This window comes from Clupea harengus, chromosome 19, assembly GCF_900700415.2.
Source record: "Clupea harengus chromosome 19, Ch_v2.0.2, whole genome shotgun sequence".
Lineage (NCBI taxonomy): Eukaryota > Metazoa > Chordata > Actinopteri > Clupeiformes > Clupeidae > Clupea > Clupea harengus.
In genome coordinates this window covers 26,913,195-26,930,994 of record NC_045170.1, presented here as the reverse complement: position 1 = coordinate 26,930,994, position 17,800 = coordinate 26,913,195, and the positions used below count along the sequence as shown (strand labels likewise).

Below are 17,800 nucleotides of genomic sequence, written 5' to 3'. Positions count from 1 at the left end.
TCTGCTTGAATGACACACACACACACACACACACACACGACATATGCGTTTTTGCTCCGGGGCTATTTGGGGAATTGGGCCATCGGCAGCAAATTGGAATGGTAAGTTGTACAACACTGAGAAAAGGTGTAAAGCAGGTATAAAGATGTTGGATTGTGATTAAATAGATAATTCATATGGTGGCATTTCTAGCTGAAAAATGTGGTGGTGGGGAGAGTCTACGATTTGATTAGGCCCGAGCCTAATAAAACAAGGCAAACATGGGATAAAACTCATTTGCATTCACACTCAGTCTTCCATAATGAGAAAGCAACAGGTGTGTGTACCTTCTCACCTAACTGTAGCCTATTTAACGGGATGCTAGGGCTCGAACCTCCAAAAGAGGTTTATAAAACACGCAAGGTCTCACACAAGTTATGACCTATACTTATCTCTAGCTTAGTGAACCATTGGCGCCTACTCCCAAGACCAAACAACCCCAATCTTATCTGCTTTCGGCCCCCTCCACCAGCACGGGCCTTGGCCAAGGCCGTTGCTGGAACAACAACTCTCCTGAAGATCGCTGCAGTGAGACTCTCTTGCATTCCCTTCCCCCTTTCCACAGACACCTGTGGATTGTTGTCTCTGTCCAGGACCTTTTCAAGGCTGTCTCCATAGCAACGACAATCTTGCGAACTGAGAATCTGTCTGATTGGGCCTAGGGGAAGGCGACAATCCAGGCCTACTCATACACGAACTTTCTACATGCATACATACACACGTACATATTACAGATATGCATTCATTCACCACCCCATGACCCCCATCCCACGCCTTCGCCTGCTTCGTACCCCCAGTGTGACAGGCGGGTCTGTGACCAGCGCCTAACATGGCTGTTGGACCAGATGGCTGCTTCTTTGCGCTGGCTTGCCTCCATCCCCCCCCTCCCTCCCCCTCCCCGTTGCAAGTCTTGAGTTTTGTCATGTTGTAAAATGTATGTGCTTATGTGCTGAGGTGTTTTTTTCCTGCTCCCACACTGTACTCCTCTAGGAGCATAGTCTGGGGGTCGCCTTTTTTTCTCTGCTCCCTTTCCTCATGTTATGCTGCAATTCTTCCCTTAACCTTGTCTTCCCGTCCTGTCTACCCCCTTGTCAGATGTATGTGTATATGTATGGAGGGGTGGATTGCCATTTTCGCTAGTTTACTATGCGAAAGGCTATGTTGCTGGTACTTGTATACTTGTGTGCTTGTGCTGTAACAATAAAAGACTACTACTACATCTATAAAGTTGGTAGTTGCTAGTAATATGATCTCATTTTAATATGATGTGAATATGAACTTGTGTTAAAAGCTGCAAAGGCACTATTTAATGTTTATATACTGTACTGTTTATAGTCTTTTTTACTGTTTACCGTTTCTTTTTTTCAAGACTAGGCCAATTTAGATTGGTTCCCATGGGCAAAAAATCATTGAACTTGGTACACACATCAACGCTTGGTATAGTTACTCAGGGACCGGGGCTTTGGCTCCATAGCGCCCCCATCCGCAGAGAGTCTTGTGGCTGGCACACAGTTACAACTAAATTTTCCAAATTTGGCAGGAATGTGGGGTTCTTATGGTCTTATATTGGGAATGTTGAACAGTGTAGCCGTGGAAAAGGTTGAACTTGTGTAACTCTGCTGGGATGAAACCAGCTCTGCATGTGATCTTGGTTACTTCTGGTGTTGCATTAAGTTGGTGATTGTCAGAGATGGAAGTAGATGAATACTGGAAGGGGCAGGGAAATTTGGGGTTAACCCAGCTCTGACAACATTTCAACCTTTCTTTACTAGCAGTATAGACACTAGCAGTTCGCTGGTTAGCTTGCTAGGTTTACTAAACCACATAATTTATGCCATCATGCCACCTGACAAAACGAAGATACACGTTTTTTCCCCCGTTGTTGGTTTGCTTACCTAAACTCGCTATTGGTTTGCTTATCTGTAAAGCACGTTAGCGAAGTTGTTAATTCACAGATGTTTTGGTCCGGCTTTAAAGTGCAGTGCAGCGAGGAGGCACCCATTCAACCTTAAAGTGCTTACCACACAAGGGCCTCTTGACCACACAAGGGCCACTCCAGAGGGAGGAGACAGACCAGTCAGGATGGAACAAGAAGATCCATATATCAGCGAGTATAAAGTTCCGATATGATGTGGTTGACCGGGCTAACGCTAAAGCGCAAGTTGCAAAAAAGAGCCGTTTTCCCCGATGTATGCGGAGCGGATGTAGAATTTGCCTTTGTTAATAGAATTCATTCTCAATGTTCAAATTATCTGTGATGAAGAAATGCTACTTCTGATTCAACTCTTGATTCATTTATCCTAAGCTGACAGGATGCGCAATAATTCGATTTTTATTGATTTATTAATTAATTCGATTTTTAAATTAATTTTAAATTTAAATGTTTTAATTTATGTGTGCAGTTATTTTTAAATATTCTTCAACTGCCCATCAAAACACTATGGAAATAAAAAAGGACTGCTAAACCCCCAGGCTGACGTGGCATAAGCCTATTTGTATTCATAAATCACATATCTAAATCTGTTGTTCTAACTAGATTTGTGTTCTATACCTTCACAACAATGTAAATGAAGAGAAAATAATAATAACACAACTTTAAACACTGCAGATTTAAAGTTAAGTATTACACTTAATGGTATTCAAAGATTTCAAAAGGTTTTTTCTATACAAAAGAACATAGGAATGACTGGATGATACTGACCTGAAAACTATCATGGCTGTTTTACAAGGTGGACAGGCTAGGAGGAAGATCTGTGGAATGAAGAGCAGAGATGAAGTTTTAAATATGTGGCAAAAGATCCAATGGGAAAGAGCAGACACTGTGCTCTTTTTAACGATAGATCAGAAGGGAAGGGAGGAGAGAGGGAGGGAGGGAGGGGAAAAACATGGCAGATGAATTCATACACGTATCAGGATAAGCATGCTAGCATACATGTGGCAAATGCACACAATACATACAAACAAAGATGGTATGTACATGATACGTACAAAATGAATAGTGGATCAAATGGGGAGAGAGCTGGTGGCAATTATTTACATTCTGGGTAAATAGGCCTGCACAGAGTATGTAGATGTTTAATGAGTGGGGTAGAATGAATGAATGACAGGGTGGTGGGGATGGGTAGGTGTAGGCAGTGAGCTAGCAAAGACACAAGGCCTAAAAAGCAGTAGCTCTTGCCTGATGCCAACATCGCACTGAGCACTCTGATCGTGGGTGATTCCCAACACTGACCACTCTGATCGTGGGTGATTCCCACTGAGCACTCTGATCGTGGGTGACTCCCACTTTGCACTCTGATCGTGGGTGATTCCCAACACCGCACTGACCACTCTGATCGTGGGTGATTCCCAACACCGCACTCTGATCGTGGGTGATTCCCAACACCACACTGAGCACTCTGATCGCGGGTGATTCCCAACACCACACTGAGCACTCTGATCGCGGGTGATTCCCAACACCACACTGAGCACTCTGATCGTGGGTGATTCCCACTGAGCACTCTGATCGTGGGTGATTCCCAACACCACACTGAGCACTCTGATCGTGGGTGATACCAGCATCTGGAACTTAGACAGCAGATCAGTGCGAATATGCTGTCTCCCCAACGCAACAGTCTCGGAATTAAACGAGCAACTTCCCAACATTCTCTCCCAACACTGGGCGGTCGATCAAATGATCCAGTACATTCACAGAAAAGAAAAAAGGACTTTACTGAACTGTTTAATACACTTGAGAAGCTGACAGAGCAAAAGTTCATCAGTGGGCCTCAGTCCAGCCTGAGGAAGTAATATGTTTCCCCGACTGCACAGCCTCAACACATGGCTGAGCAGAACCTGTAGCCCAAGAGCTCTCAATATTTCCTTTGATATATTCTGGTGGCCTGATGGTGCAGGACTAGAAGGAAAGCACTGAAAGACAACCTTCTCTTTGCCCTTCGCCACCCATTTGCCCCTTGCACTGACTCAACACTACAGTACAGGTGCAGCCACAGCCTCTTCCAACTGCCCTCAATGAGACACCTCACCACAGGTAGACACACAGAGCACAGACACGCACAGAGCAACCACTATCCCCACCACTGGAGAACATAACGCTGACCAGCAGTCACCAGGGACACTACAGTAACCTTTATCCCCACCACTGGAGAACATAACGCTGGCCAGCAGTCACCAGGGACACTACAGTAACCCATGGGTCGGCAACAGGCGGCACGCGGGCAAATTGTGGCCCGCCAGTTAATTTTTGAGCCCGTCAAATTATTCCGATCGTAGCAGTTTTTTTTTTAAAAGAGACAGTTTTTATACTACAACATTAATTCATGAAATAATACCCCGCTAATGGTTAGATTAATATTTTACTTTTATTTTGAAACCGGAAACAGGGTTTCCTGTCATTGACTTTTCTGAAGTTTTTTATCGCTACATCTCACTACTGACAGATCGCCTGAGGAGAAACAGTGTGTTTTACAGTTATGGCTAGTAATCCTAAACGCCCGCGTCTATTCTCACTGGATGAGACAGTATTTATGTGCACCAACGATGACGAGCCACCACGTTTGGATGACAGACCATGTTGATGTCAAATTTCAAAAACGTATTAGAAATAGTAATATTATCTAGCATCCTCCTGTTTGTTCTGGCAAGGCAACCCTCTCGTAACGTCTTCGTATGGCTGTCACAGAGAAGTGTCGGTTGGTTTATAACTAGCATCTCTGAATTGACATCGCTAGATCAATGAAATTTTAATGGATCGTAAACTTATGACACCTTTATTGGGGGACTTTTGTAGGACGTTCAATAAAGCTAATTTTAACGTTACCTCACTCGAAATGACAAGTCACTTTGTTACTTCAAAGCAAGCACCAGTGTCAGTCAGTGAGAGCTGTTTTTGTGCACCAATAATGACAACGTGGGTAATCGGCTGTGTTTTCTGTTTGTGGAAGTCAGAAAAAACGTCTTTTAAAATTTGTATCGTCATCTCGTTTTGTAAGACTATTTTGCCAGCTAACCTGCTAGCTAGCTACCTTGTCTGAGGTAATGTTAGTCGATAGCGAGCTATTGAGTGCACCAGCCTCATCACTCCTTAAATTGAAGACATAGCTAGATCATTGACATTGTACCCTTTGCAAACCACAACAACTTTGTTGCAGACGAGACACATGGGCTTTCCATTAGTGAAGCCGGGTAAGATAAAGGCAAAGTTTAATAGGCTCTGTTGTCGTTGTCAACTTTCCTCTTCAGACTTTTTGACAAAGACATTGGGAAAATAGCGTGCAGAGAGAAATTAGCAAACAATAAACATTGTAAAGAGGTGCATCAACCAACTATTTCGAAATAAAAGTAGTCTAAGATGGCCTCTAAGTAGTAGCCTAAGTCTAATTAGGAGGCTCAATGTTGAAAAAACTTTGTCATTGCTATTATTCACAATAGGCAAGGCTATATTGACAGGGGATAAGACAGAGTTCGTTAAAATAATTAAATTATTCAAACAGACAACCAATGGGCTCATTCACATGGTTTATTATCATTAGTTATTTGTAGTAGACCTATCCATTCTCCATGTAGGCCTAGTTGTTGCGAGTGCACCTATTGCAGCGTCTTAATATGCAGTAACCCAGACTTTGACCCGCCACCTAGTGGCGAGGAAAAATACTGGCCCGCCGCCCAAGTTACTTGCCGACCCCTGCAGTAACCCTTATCCCTCTCAATCTCAACACACATACGGAATTCCTTCAGAAAATTGAGTAACTGGTACGTGCTGGGACTAAACTCACTCTCCATCTCAGCCAGCCCAGTCCTACCCAAAAAGATTTAACCCCAAAAAAGCAGGGCAACCCTTTCCCCCATTCCCTTCCTTGTTCAGAGAGAAATGAGGCCACTTCAATCCAGTCAGCAGCAGCCTTGTCCTTCAGCTGTCCTGACAGCACAGAGCACTGAATGTTCAGCAGGCGCTAATAATAGCGGTAGCAGGGTACAAAACATTGGTTGGATTTTGTGATGTGTTCAGTGTCCCTGTCCTGTCCTGAGAACAAGCTGGGACACAATATGCCTAGAATGTTCCTTATTGGGGTGACGATTTTGTCTGAATACATCAGTTTCATATTGAAGGGTGCTCCAAATATTTTAACTTTTAACCATTTACAGACCTTCAAGATGCTCTCTGCAAATTGTATTGATGACTTTGCTAAACTACTGTCAGTTATCTCCATTGATTACAACGGTCATAACAGGGGATGTAATCATCCATATAGATAATAACATGGGCATTAATGCCAAATAACTTTTTGCAAAACTTGACATTTTGTCTTTTGCAGCATGTGAAGGAGCCTACGTCCATCTGAGGCCACACTTAGGATCTGGTTACTTCTAAAAGGCCTCAACATGTTCTTCCGTCTTCTGTTATGGTTAAAGACCTGATCCTTTCTGTGTCTTCTTTGACTTACTGATGATCACTCCGGATGTTCAAATAAGTGGTTTCCACCTGGCCATCATGCCACCTGACAAAACAAGTCAGTGGTGATTGTCAGATGGAAGTTGACAGAGGTACCTTGATACGCAAATATTGGAGGAGGCGGGGAAACTTAGCTTTGAGTCATTGAACATGTAAGTTCTCCCAGCTCTGTTCATGCATTTCACCGTTTAAGCCTGCATGCTTCTTGTGCTAACACTTTATAAACTCATTTAATTCTTGGATGTTGGGAAGCATTAGCATTTCACTGGCGAAATTGTAACTTAGGTTTCTGTTCTCACTCGGTTTACACCAATATGAAGCAATGAAATTCGAGTACAAAGACGTCATGCTACTTTCAGAAAGTTGAGGAAGAATTACACAGTATGCGGTATAGTTTGTTAAGAATTCAACAAAACAGCAAACATATCCATGAACAGCAGTAAGGTTGTGGATCAAAACACTGTGGGCTCAAATGAAGACAATCTGTAAGAATGTTTAAATCAACAACAAAAGTTAGAATATATGACCTATAAGCCTCTGTCTCCAGGTCCACCACTTTGCGCTATCCAACTTCCACAAAATCAGGCTGTACCTAACCAAGTATGCCACCCAGCTGCTGGTGCAAACCTTGGTGAGTTCCCGCCTTGACTACTGCAACGCCCTCTTAACGGGCCTGCCGGCATGCGTGGTGAAACCACTACAGATGATCCAGAGCGCAACGGCATGTCTGGTGTTCAACCAACCGAAGAGGGCACACGTCACCCCGCTACTGATTGAGCTCCATGGGCTGCCTGTAGCTGCTCACATTAAGTTCAAGTCACTTATGCTTGCTTACAGAGTGATTGCTGGTTCTGCTCCCACCTACTTAAATGCTCTTGTAAGGGCAAATGTTACCCCAAGATGCTGCGCTCGTCTAATGAGCGTCGTTTAGCACTGCCGTCTGTGCAAGTACGGCAATCTAGACTATTCTCATTCGTAGTTCCACGTTGGTGCTAGCACTACCTCTCTACCTTTAAGAAGCTCTTGAAGACCCAACTCTTTAGAGAGCACCTCCCTTCCTTACTTGCACTTCTACTAGTACTTAACTTGCACTTACAGCAGTTACAAAAAATTATTCAAAGGTGTCACACTGCCACATTCCTGTGAAGCTATAGCCAACAACCTTATTATGGTGATAAAGCATGTCAGGATGGTGATATAGCATGTCAGGACGCAAACTTATGGAAGTAGGCCTTATAAGCGAAGATATGTTAGGGAGGAAACATGCATGTCAAGTGTGGGGGTATTTCGAATTTCATAATGATAGCAGTTTAAGGGCATGCTTGATAAATTTCATAATGAAAGCAGTTCAAGGGCGTGCTTGGTAAATTTCATAATGAAAGCAGTTCAAGTGCATGCTGGGTAAAGTCCGGTAACAGCTTCTGTGGCGTAGATGTTTAGCTGGAACTCGACCTGGAGCAACCTGGAGGAGCAGAAGCTGATTCTGATCTGTGCAGCATCCTAAGAGACACAGCGGACATTCACCCAAAAATTCACAAAATAATTAAAGTTCCACTGACTACACCAGTCTCGACTGCTTCAGCGGAAAGGTCATTCAGCTGCTTGAGACGTTTAAAGACATAGACCTACCTGAGGAACAGTATGACTGAGACATCGGCTCTACTAACAGGACTGTATCATTGATAAGCTGTCCTTAAAGGAAAACTGTAAAGGGAATATTAAAGGGAAATTTTCTACACTGGACCCTATTTTCCCATCTTTGTGAGTCCCGATTTTTACTTAAGACAAAAACAATCGAAATCAGTCCTATAATTAGTTAGAATGCTAAAACCGTCAACCGCAAAATTGCTATACAATGTAATCCTATGCGGCATGCATCCACGTCAAAGTAAATTGCTCATAATTTAGTTCTCAAAAAAATGGAGGAATCCAAAGAATGATCATTTTTCATCGTTCTTTGAGTGAAGATTCCTAACAAAAGGTAAAACAAGTTTTTATTAGCTTTTTCATAACATTGGGGATGTAACTTTCATAAAGCTGAGGCTATGTGCCTGATTTCTTATTAAAGAAGTTAAAGGTTGACTAACTAAGCTTTGCTAGGCCTGGTTTTGATCTTTGTTAGGTTAAATGATGATCTTACCTGATGATTTGATCAAATAGTAAATATCAATGTATTCACTTATGGCCATTCAGTGGGATCATTTCTCCAAGAAAAGCAAGGTAAGGAGAAAGGGCACTGAGAAAGATTGACAATATTGAGTTTGTCTATATACTTTTTCCTCTGGTAGACATAGGGCGTTAAAATAATCCTTTGACATAGTGGAATTTGGTGTTTTTTGGATGCTTTTGCTAGCGTTTCAGCCCTTGGTTCCATATTGTGGCGCTGATTGTTTCCTCCTCCTGTGGGCATGGTTTTCAGAAATGATGTCACCTCTGCCTAGGGTTGGGCGGTATGATGGTATACGTGCACCAGTAGAAATGTGCCTACCGATAGAGATTTGGCAATACCATTTCAACCACGATATACTCTTATTTTGAAATCCAATCGATTTATTTGTAGATAATGACCGCCGAACTATACATCACCCCGCTTATTATATGGTTTCTTGCCAAAACGATAGAAGACATTCCTCCAAAATACCTCTTTAACGATTTTGTTGCCGTTTTGTGATTTCCGCTTAGAAAAAATTGTTCTTCAGGCAAATAGAACTTTAAAGTTTCAGGGGTTGCATAGCAACCCATTACTTGCTGACTTCAAGTTACAATGACTTTCTGTTACGTTAAATGACCGGACTACTTGCGGAATGATATGAAAGATGTGAATTAGAAGCACAATGACAGTGGTCATAACTTTTTATCAGCGGTGAATATGTCCTTGGAATATGTGCTTAAAAATTGTACTGGGTATCGTACCAAAGACTCAAGGACATGTCCTCTTTTTGAGACCTAAAAAATGGGTCCGGAAGGGATTCCAAAATCGTCCGGGATTTTTTGAGGCAATTTTCACCTCTAAAAAAGAACTATGTGAATAAACTAAGCTTTGTTTCCATAGGTAAGCTTTATTTCCATAGCTTCAATTAAGCCAGCTGACTAGCCACAACGAGGATGAACTGGCGAATGTCTTGAGTGTTGTGCGTCTATTTTGTAGAAAGATAGCTGTATCTATTGTGTAGAAAGATAGCTGTATTTTATGCGTTTGTCTCGTGTACGATCATTTTCCTCTAAATACGATCATTTTGAGCCTTTGGTACGATACCCAGTACAATTTGAGCACATGACCTGCAAGGACTTTCATGCCTTCATGTTGAATAATCCTCGACGGTTGGGAAAGATTCAATCTACCGAAAAATATGGACTGAAAAGTGTCTAGTGTAATGGCCAACTTCTTAATTTTCTTATTTTAATATGTGGCTATATAAAGAAAATGTTCTCATCATTATTGCTTTACAGTTTTTCCTCGATTGCTTACACACATTTAGCGAATCATGGGTCAACTTAATCTAATGCTCACATCTTCTTTGCACAGCAAGAGTTTTCTCTGGCGAATGGGTTAACTATTTCTCATTGCTTTCACACACATTCCTTTGAGTTTTAACACACTTTTCAAAACAGTTAACACACTTCTCGGAGAAAGCTAATTAAATAACCACGTCAACACATTGCAGACACTTAGTAGCAGCCTACTGAAACTGCTCTCTATATTCTAAATATCGTCAGCACCTGTGTGAACTCTCTGTGCACAACTAATCTAGTAGTTCTCAACCTCTAAAAGAGGTCAATAGATTGATTTTGATACCAAGCATGTATCGAGGAGGCCGCCACCAACAACCTCAGCAAGGACTAGGACGAGGACGAGGACGAGGAAGAGGCCGTTGTAGAGATAGAGGGGCCCGTCAGGGGACGTGGCATTCGTGTAAGATGCTCTAATGAAATTAGGGCGTAGTCAATCATGACCTCTCCATGAGAGAGGCTGGCCAAAGGGTTCAGCCAAACCTGAGCCGTAATACTGTGGCATCAATTGTTTGTACGTTCGGCAATGACAATGACACTTTGCTGGCCTTTACAGTCAATTTACTGTACTGTGTTTCATTGTATTTGCACTCTTAGCAACAACCATTTCTTTACTTTTGTAAAGTGTGTTGCCACAATACAATGTAGTACTATATTTTCAGTAAAGTTATTAACAACATATACGGTAGAATTCTGATTACTGCATATTTACAGTATTTACAGCCTATTGCACTATTTTTACAGAATCAACACACTGGCCCACACTTGTGGCAGGGGGAGACTGTTCACTGCAGAACAGATTTGACCTTTTTACTGTATATTGAAACCTGTCATTTTGACTTTTTACAGTATCCATGTAATGTGGAAAAATGATTGCAATAAATATTTTTGTGTCACAATCTTTGCCATTTTGTACACAGTAGAACAAATGTAAAATCAATGGTGTTGACAGGTTCTTGTTTAGAATATATTTTATAGTATTTAGCAATACAAAAACAGAACAATATTTTACTGTATACAAATTTTCAGATTTTAAATACTTTGACAGTATATTCCCTAAGTAAGAGTGCTCAGTACAAAACCCAAATTGTAGTATGTTCTCAGTGGTAAAACAGTCAATACTGTGAGGGTGTTGCACAAAAGTGATGGTTTCAGAGGTTGATATTGATAGCTGTAGTTTGAATTTTGTTATCCATTGTTAAATAAATGAGAAAACATACATTTTCAATTGAGCACAAATTGTAGGTTTTGATGCAAATGTTTGGTTTTGATGGGTGTGTGATACGTTGAGAAGGTGGTGTCATTCTGCAAACATCAAATAGTGTTTTGGGCTGTGTGTGAGCTGTTTTGAAAAAGTAAACAGTGAATGGAAAAATGTGCCAAAGCAGTCGAGAAAAACTGTAACATATGGACAAACATTGAAAAGAAAGTGACACTTTGAGTTATCTTCTGAAAGTACATTAAATAACCACTGGAAGCCACAGAAGCACTGGACTAAATGCCACAGAAAGATTTAAAAAAATGTTTTACATACACTGTTTTAATTTTACTATTTAAAGATTAAATGGAAAAGTTCAGTACAAAGTAGGCCCATACTGGCCACCATTAGCCTATTGAGGCAGTATTGTGTCTGCACCTCATGGGGCCGTCACACCATAACGTTCTGGTCAGCATTCTATGACGTTTGAGGAAACGTTGGTAATCGTCCATGGTCGCTGGTATAGCGCCAGAAGAGCATTGTGTGAACGCTGGTAATCGTCTGTGATCGGCAGAGAACGCTGGTCTGAATTTTTTTTTCTGAACATGCACAAAAGTTCTCATGGAGACCAGCGGTCTTCAACGTTTAATTTTTAATTTAAATGCTGGAGAACGCTGAAGAATGTTCGTGGAACGTTTTACTAACGGCTATCGTTAGTCAGTCGTTACCCTAGCGTTACTTGGTCGTTATTAATCGTTTGCTTTGCAGTGAACGACTCACTTGCGACCTGTCAACGACCACTGAACGGACCCCTAACGCACGCAGCGTGTGACTAACGTCAAACGAACGTCATATGACGTCCAATGAGCGTCATTTGAGCGTTTCCCGAACGTCCATGCAGGTGGGTATATTTATAAACCGATGCTTTTTAAGCAGGGTTCAGTTCATTGCACCCCTCTGGCATAATTTAGAAATATTTTAAGTGGCACAAAACACACTCAGCATTTAGTTTGCGCAACGGAGCGGAGACGCTTACCAGGCTATCACGCATATAACTTTTCCTAGGCAATATTTGTTAACTTAGCCTACTCTGGTTTCGAATATAGGGTACCACTTGTGCGAAGGAAATCACCGGCAGATTGTCGCAAGACATACGCAGATCTTGTCAAGCACTGACAAAGCATGCATGCGCAATGCACATCATAGGCCTGATTTCTTCAATCCAATGCCATTTTGGATAGTGTTGTGTGTTCTGCTGGTAACAAGAGGTAGGCTAATCAGTGAATGTTGCATTTGTTTCACCAACTTTATTAGGAAACGGCCAAACACCTGTCTCTGCGCTTAAGCTGCGTTTTTTTTTTTCACCCCCTGGCACAAATCTCAAACTCCGTCCATGGGCCTATGTGTTTATGTTGTGATGCCCAAAATAATAAAGACTATACTATAAAACAAACACATGTGATGTGGTCAGATAACTAAGGCCATTTGAGCGCCTAACTAAAAGTGGCACAATTAAGGCGGAAATTGTAAGATAGGCCTAGCCTACTCTATGGCCCTCTCTTCAAATCATTTTTAAGTGTCAGACTCAAAGTTCAATAAAGTGAGGCTCCTTCTCGTAAGTTGGAGGCGGCAGGCTACTGATTCAATGCGCAGGCACACACAAGAGAAAGTGGAGGCGCCTGGAGAGGAGAATTGCGCGTCTCAAATGCGACTACAATCACACACGCTGCCGGAATACTGGGCAGCAGTTCAGTTCTTGGTCCACAACTTTGTTTGACTTTTTTGACGTAGGCCTATTATTATTATTATTATTATTATTATTATTATTATTATTAATAACCTAGGCTATTTAGAATGATGCAGGTTTTTTGCTCTGAAAGTTGGCCATCATAAAAGTTTTTTTTTATCATCGCGATGCAAATGCCATGTAATATTCTGAATTAAAGTTCATAGTTATAAAATAAATGCATTTATATGTTTATGATTGTGTAATCAATTAATTGGGATGTGCATGTGGGCTATAGTTGTTGTTTTATGAACCTGTATTATTGATTACTAAAATGGTTAATCTGTTGTCTCTGACACCTTATCTGAGATCTGATAGATACCTTCAGATATGAGGTGGCATTTTGTAATGTTAATATAGTCCCATTCAGATAAACAATAGGGTAGTTAATATGTTCATAGATTTCAAATTCATGGATGAATATCATTTATTAGGAAGAATAAAATAAAGTGAAAATTTTCTTCAGAGTACGCAAAGGTGCATTTAATTGTTGAAACTGTGAAAATGTATCCCAGGGGAGAATGCCCAGGACCCCCTTACAAAGTGAAAAAGTGGTCTTAACCTACAGTTCCAGCAAGAAATACAATCTAGCCTATGTTCATTAGTACTGGGCGGTTAATAGGAATGGCAGGTGTGTTTAACTGTCCAGTCCTTACATCAAAATGAATAACACCAATAACAACAATGACACGTTAACACCAAAATCATTTCCCCATAAAAAAAAACATACCACATAAAACTGAAACATTGCTGCTTTCATACACATCCTATCCTGATGCTTTTCTGTCAAGAATTTATAGAGTTTAGCATGTGTCACCCCTAAGTAGCTTATAGTAGCAACAAATATTAAATCTCACCTGCACCATGGTGACAACGTGGCAAGGATTTAGTAGGTATATGACCGTCTTGGTTGCAAACTTAAATCCGACTTCCACTCCAAACGTCATACAGAGTGCCACCAAGAGGAGATTCTTGACCAGGCTGTCTTCCTTATTGTTCCGCCCATTTTTGATTTCTTTATGTTCTTTTGAAAAGTTTATCTTTTTGAGAGCCAAGACGACTTCTGCAATGGAAATAAGAACTACAGCCATGCTCTCATTTAAACGTTGTTGACGCGTGATGAAGGCTGCACACTCTGGGCCTCCATTGCCTTCAAACTTCGGGTCCACACCGCCATACACCCAATCCAGTAGACTATAAATATTGTATCGGGACATATTCCTCTTCTCGTATTGGAAAAGTTCAGAACACGACGGAATGAAAGCCAATACGCCAATTTCTTGTCGAAACATGAACTGCTGTATGGCTGTTGCTTCACAATGTACATTAATATTTGCTAGTTAAACTCAGTGATATTCGGCACGAAATTCCGAAGTTCCGACCATGCTGACCATCAGCGTGCGTTACACAAGCACACAGGTTGGGAAGTGATTGGCTAGGCTAAAGGCATGCAATTATGCATATAATCGGAATATCGTTATCTCCCTGACCAAAAAGAAAGCAATCTACCTCGCCCATTTATCACAAAGCAAACGTAGGTTAGCCTAACCGATAGGCCTACATAGACAAATGGTTGCTATACCCTGCACGCCTTTTTTCATAAAATGTTAACGGATCCCCAGCTGTTATAATTAGGACTTGGAATCAAAATGCTTAATGCGTTTAAAAAAAAAAAGAGTCAGCAATCAAGCATGTCTCACTAATGCTAATTAGTTAACCGTGGCTTACTCTCAGATCCGGCAGTCCAAAATATATCTTATATATAAGTAGCAAGATAGCCAAATTGCACAGGAAGCAGTAGTCTTTCAGGTTGGATAGGTATGGATTCCTGTATGTTTCCGTTATGTTTGAGTTGAAGACGCATTTCCTTGTTGTCGTGTTTATTTGGACCCAAGCATAAAAAATGAAAAGAACTTCCTGGATAGAATAATATTGACCCCGCCCCCTTTTGCACTTGTACAGTTAACTCCTTCATTGCTAATTTGCGCCACTGCAAAATTTCAGGCTAAATAAGGTTCCATAATATATCCATCAAATATCCAACAACGCAAATAGAAAATCGGAACTGCCACAGCAAAACCAACATAATGCTAAACAAAATTGAATCGAGTTAGCCTATTCAAAGATTCTCCAAAATAATCTGTCTTAACCTACATTTTAAATCAGAAATAGTTCCTGTCTTGGCTACACTATCAAGTCCGATTGACTTCATCTATGCATTAATGCTAATTTATTGAGCTCTGTGGGTTTGACAGACATATGTAGTGAGTTGTCCTCAGCATAGCTGTGAAAAGAAATATTGTATCACAAATAATGCCCCTCGCCGTCTCACTACTGAACAACTAACCCACTGTAGCACATATATTTATATTTATATATTTATCCCTGCACTTCTCGCACTCTCCACTTCTTCTTTGCACTACTGTTGTGCAACATTTCACAGCTACTGTATATAGCCATTCCGCCTTGTACATACTTTCTTAAACTCCTTAGTGCATTGCACTGTTGCACTGTTATGTTTGTTTGTTTGTATTGTATTGTATTGTATTGTATTGTATTGTGTTGTATATTTTGTGTAAGCACACTGAGAGTCACTTTACCAAGTCAAATTCCTTGTTTGTGCAAACTTACTTGGCCAATAAAACCTGATTCTGATTCTGATTCAAAAGGGAGGTGATGCATATATACCCATACCCATCCCCATCATATATACCCATCATATTGTTTTACATGACATGTATACATCTGCTGTCAAGAAAGAACTGAGGTACACACAGAGTTGAAAGAGGCAACTAGCTCATCAATGTCTGACTGAGAGTAAGGATTTCTTGAGTTTATTTCAGCGTGGAGACACCTTCTAAGTGTGTTGCTCAGAGAATGGCCTATCTGATTGTAGAATGTGTTGGCATTTATAAAAACATCAATGTACGGGATGTGTTTGACTCCCATTCAATATTTAGCCTAGACTTTAAGATGAAAAGGGAGTCCACGAGAGGTCCTCTAAACCCCAAATCTGGATCTAAGATGTTCCACTGACAGGGGTCAGCTGGACGCAAACACACCCAGGTTTCTGCTAATTACATAACTAACTACTTTTAACAAGCAACCTAACAAGACCAAAAATATTTTGAAACAAGCTGATTTAAGTGGATAGCTTGACCAAATAATTTGTGCAAATAGGGCTTTAAGCCACTGACTTGCATTAAGTAATCTGTTCTTTCCTAAACTATACATTTTTGATGGCGAGCATAGTTCCTGCCCATTGCCAAGACAGAATAAAGATTTGTCATCTTGGGTCAAATTGGATACATTTTTCTAGTAATCTCTTGGGTTGGAGTCTGACTGTTGTCGGGACAGTCTCGGGTTGGGTTTTATATTTGTCAAGCTCATCTTGGGTCAGCGCATACAAAAAAGTGCATTAGAACAGTTCAAAGAACACAGAAAAATAAAAGATTAAAAAGGAAGAGTGGATTAGGGAAATGGTAAAAATGTCCTTCTGCAGACACCTAATGAAGGCCTCAGCAGTGGCGTTGCACAGTGTGAACAGTTCAATCCAACTGGTATAGTAATCCAGAGCTCTTTGGCAAAGGACCCATGAGATAAAGTCCAAGTATCTCCCATGGCTACGAGACTTCAATCTACTACAAGTAACCAGCAGGCTTTACAGACTCAGGCTGGAGCGTGTCAGGTCTGGACATGGTCTCCCACATCCTTCCACATCTTTGGACAGTAAGCCAATGATATACCATTTTCTTTTCGGTGTTTCATAGTGTACATCATAGTATAGGCCCTGAGCACTGTGTCACGCAAAGCCCAGGGAACAAATATTTGATCATGTGTACCACACTGTGGATGTTCAGTTTTGCAATACACTTTATCCTGTAGAATTCTAATTCTAATCCAACATATGTTAATGTACACTTTATCCTTTAGAATTTGAATCTAACATATGTTAATGTACACTTACTAGGAGTGTTCTTGCTTTTGTTACATTGTGTCTAGACTTCTGCAATGAAATCATTCTTTCCGGATGTAGCAAAAACTCCAAAAAAGAGCCTCCAGCTAATACAGAATGCTGCCGCTCGCACACTTCAAAATATTAAAATATCTCACCTGTACTTGCCTCTCTGCACTGGCTCCCTGTCAAAAGTAGTGCTGATTCATTCTAACATGCAAAGCTCGAAATGGCTTAGCTCCAAATTACCACTGAAAATGCAATAAACTTGTATTTTTCTATAACGTTACTTTCACGTGCACAACTGGCAAAACAGCAGTAAGTAAAATGGAGGACAAAGGCTCAGGCCAGTGGACATCTACCGAGGTGACCTTTGTGGACCTCTAAAGATGCTTCCGAAAGCAATACATTGTACGATTACTTCGTTTGTGTCTCTTGCAATGCTGGCTTTTGTTCCGGGCGGTAATCAATCTCTTTTGTGCATATGCAGGTTGATTCAAGTGTGAAGCAAGTGTAAACACAGGTGTCAGATATGGGTCACTTTTAAAAGTAGATGTTAACAGGCAGTCAAAAAAATCAGACATAGACAACAGATCAGAACAGGGCGTGAAGACCTGCAGTGTAAACACAGAAGAATGACTAAACAGTTCCCTTGGCAGTGTTAGCTTGATGAGGAGCAGAACAGTTCCCTTGGCAGTGTTAGCTTGATGAGGAGCAGAACAGTTCCCTTGGCAGTGTTAGCTTGATGAGGAGCAGAACAGTTCCCTTGGCAGTGTTAGCTTGATGAGGAGCAGAATTTTTCAGACTGATTTCAAGTTTGGGAGTGGAACTATGGACAGCTCACAGGAAGGATGGCTTCTC

General features: G+C 41.1%; 1 protein-coding gene across 2 annotated transcripts in view; it reads right to left on the bottom strand.

The window, feature by feature from the left end:
- Nucleotides 1-14,924, bottom strand: part of LOC105892262 (transmembrane protein 164) — a 33,151-nt gene extending 18,227 nt beyond the window's left edge. The window contains exons 1-2 of one of the 2 annotated variants that reach the window (XM_031585693.2): nucleotides 13,842-14,924; nucleotides 2,741-2,790 (exon numbers count right to left, since the gene is read on the bottom strand). In XM_031585693.2, coding sequence (XP_031441553.1) covers nucleotides 2,741-2,790; nucleotides 13,842-14,276 — 485 coding nt within the window. In that variant the 5' untranslated portion in view covers nucleotides 14,277-14,924. The remainder of the gene's footprint in view (nucleotides 1-2,740; nucleotides 2,791-13,841) is intronic. The other variant, XM_012818509.3, reaches the window with a different exon arrangement.
- Between the last annotated feature and the right edge of the window lie 2,876 nt (nucleotides 14,925-17,800).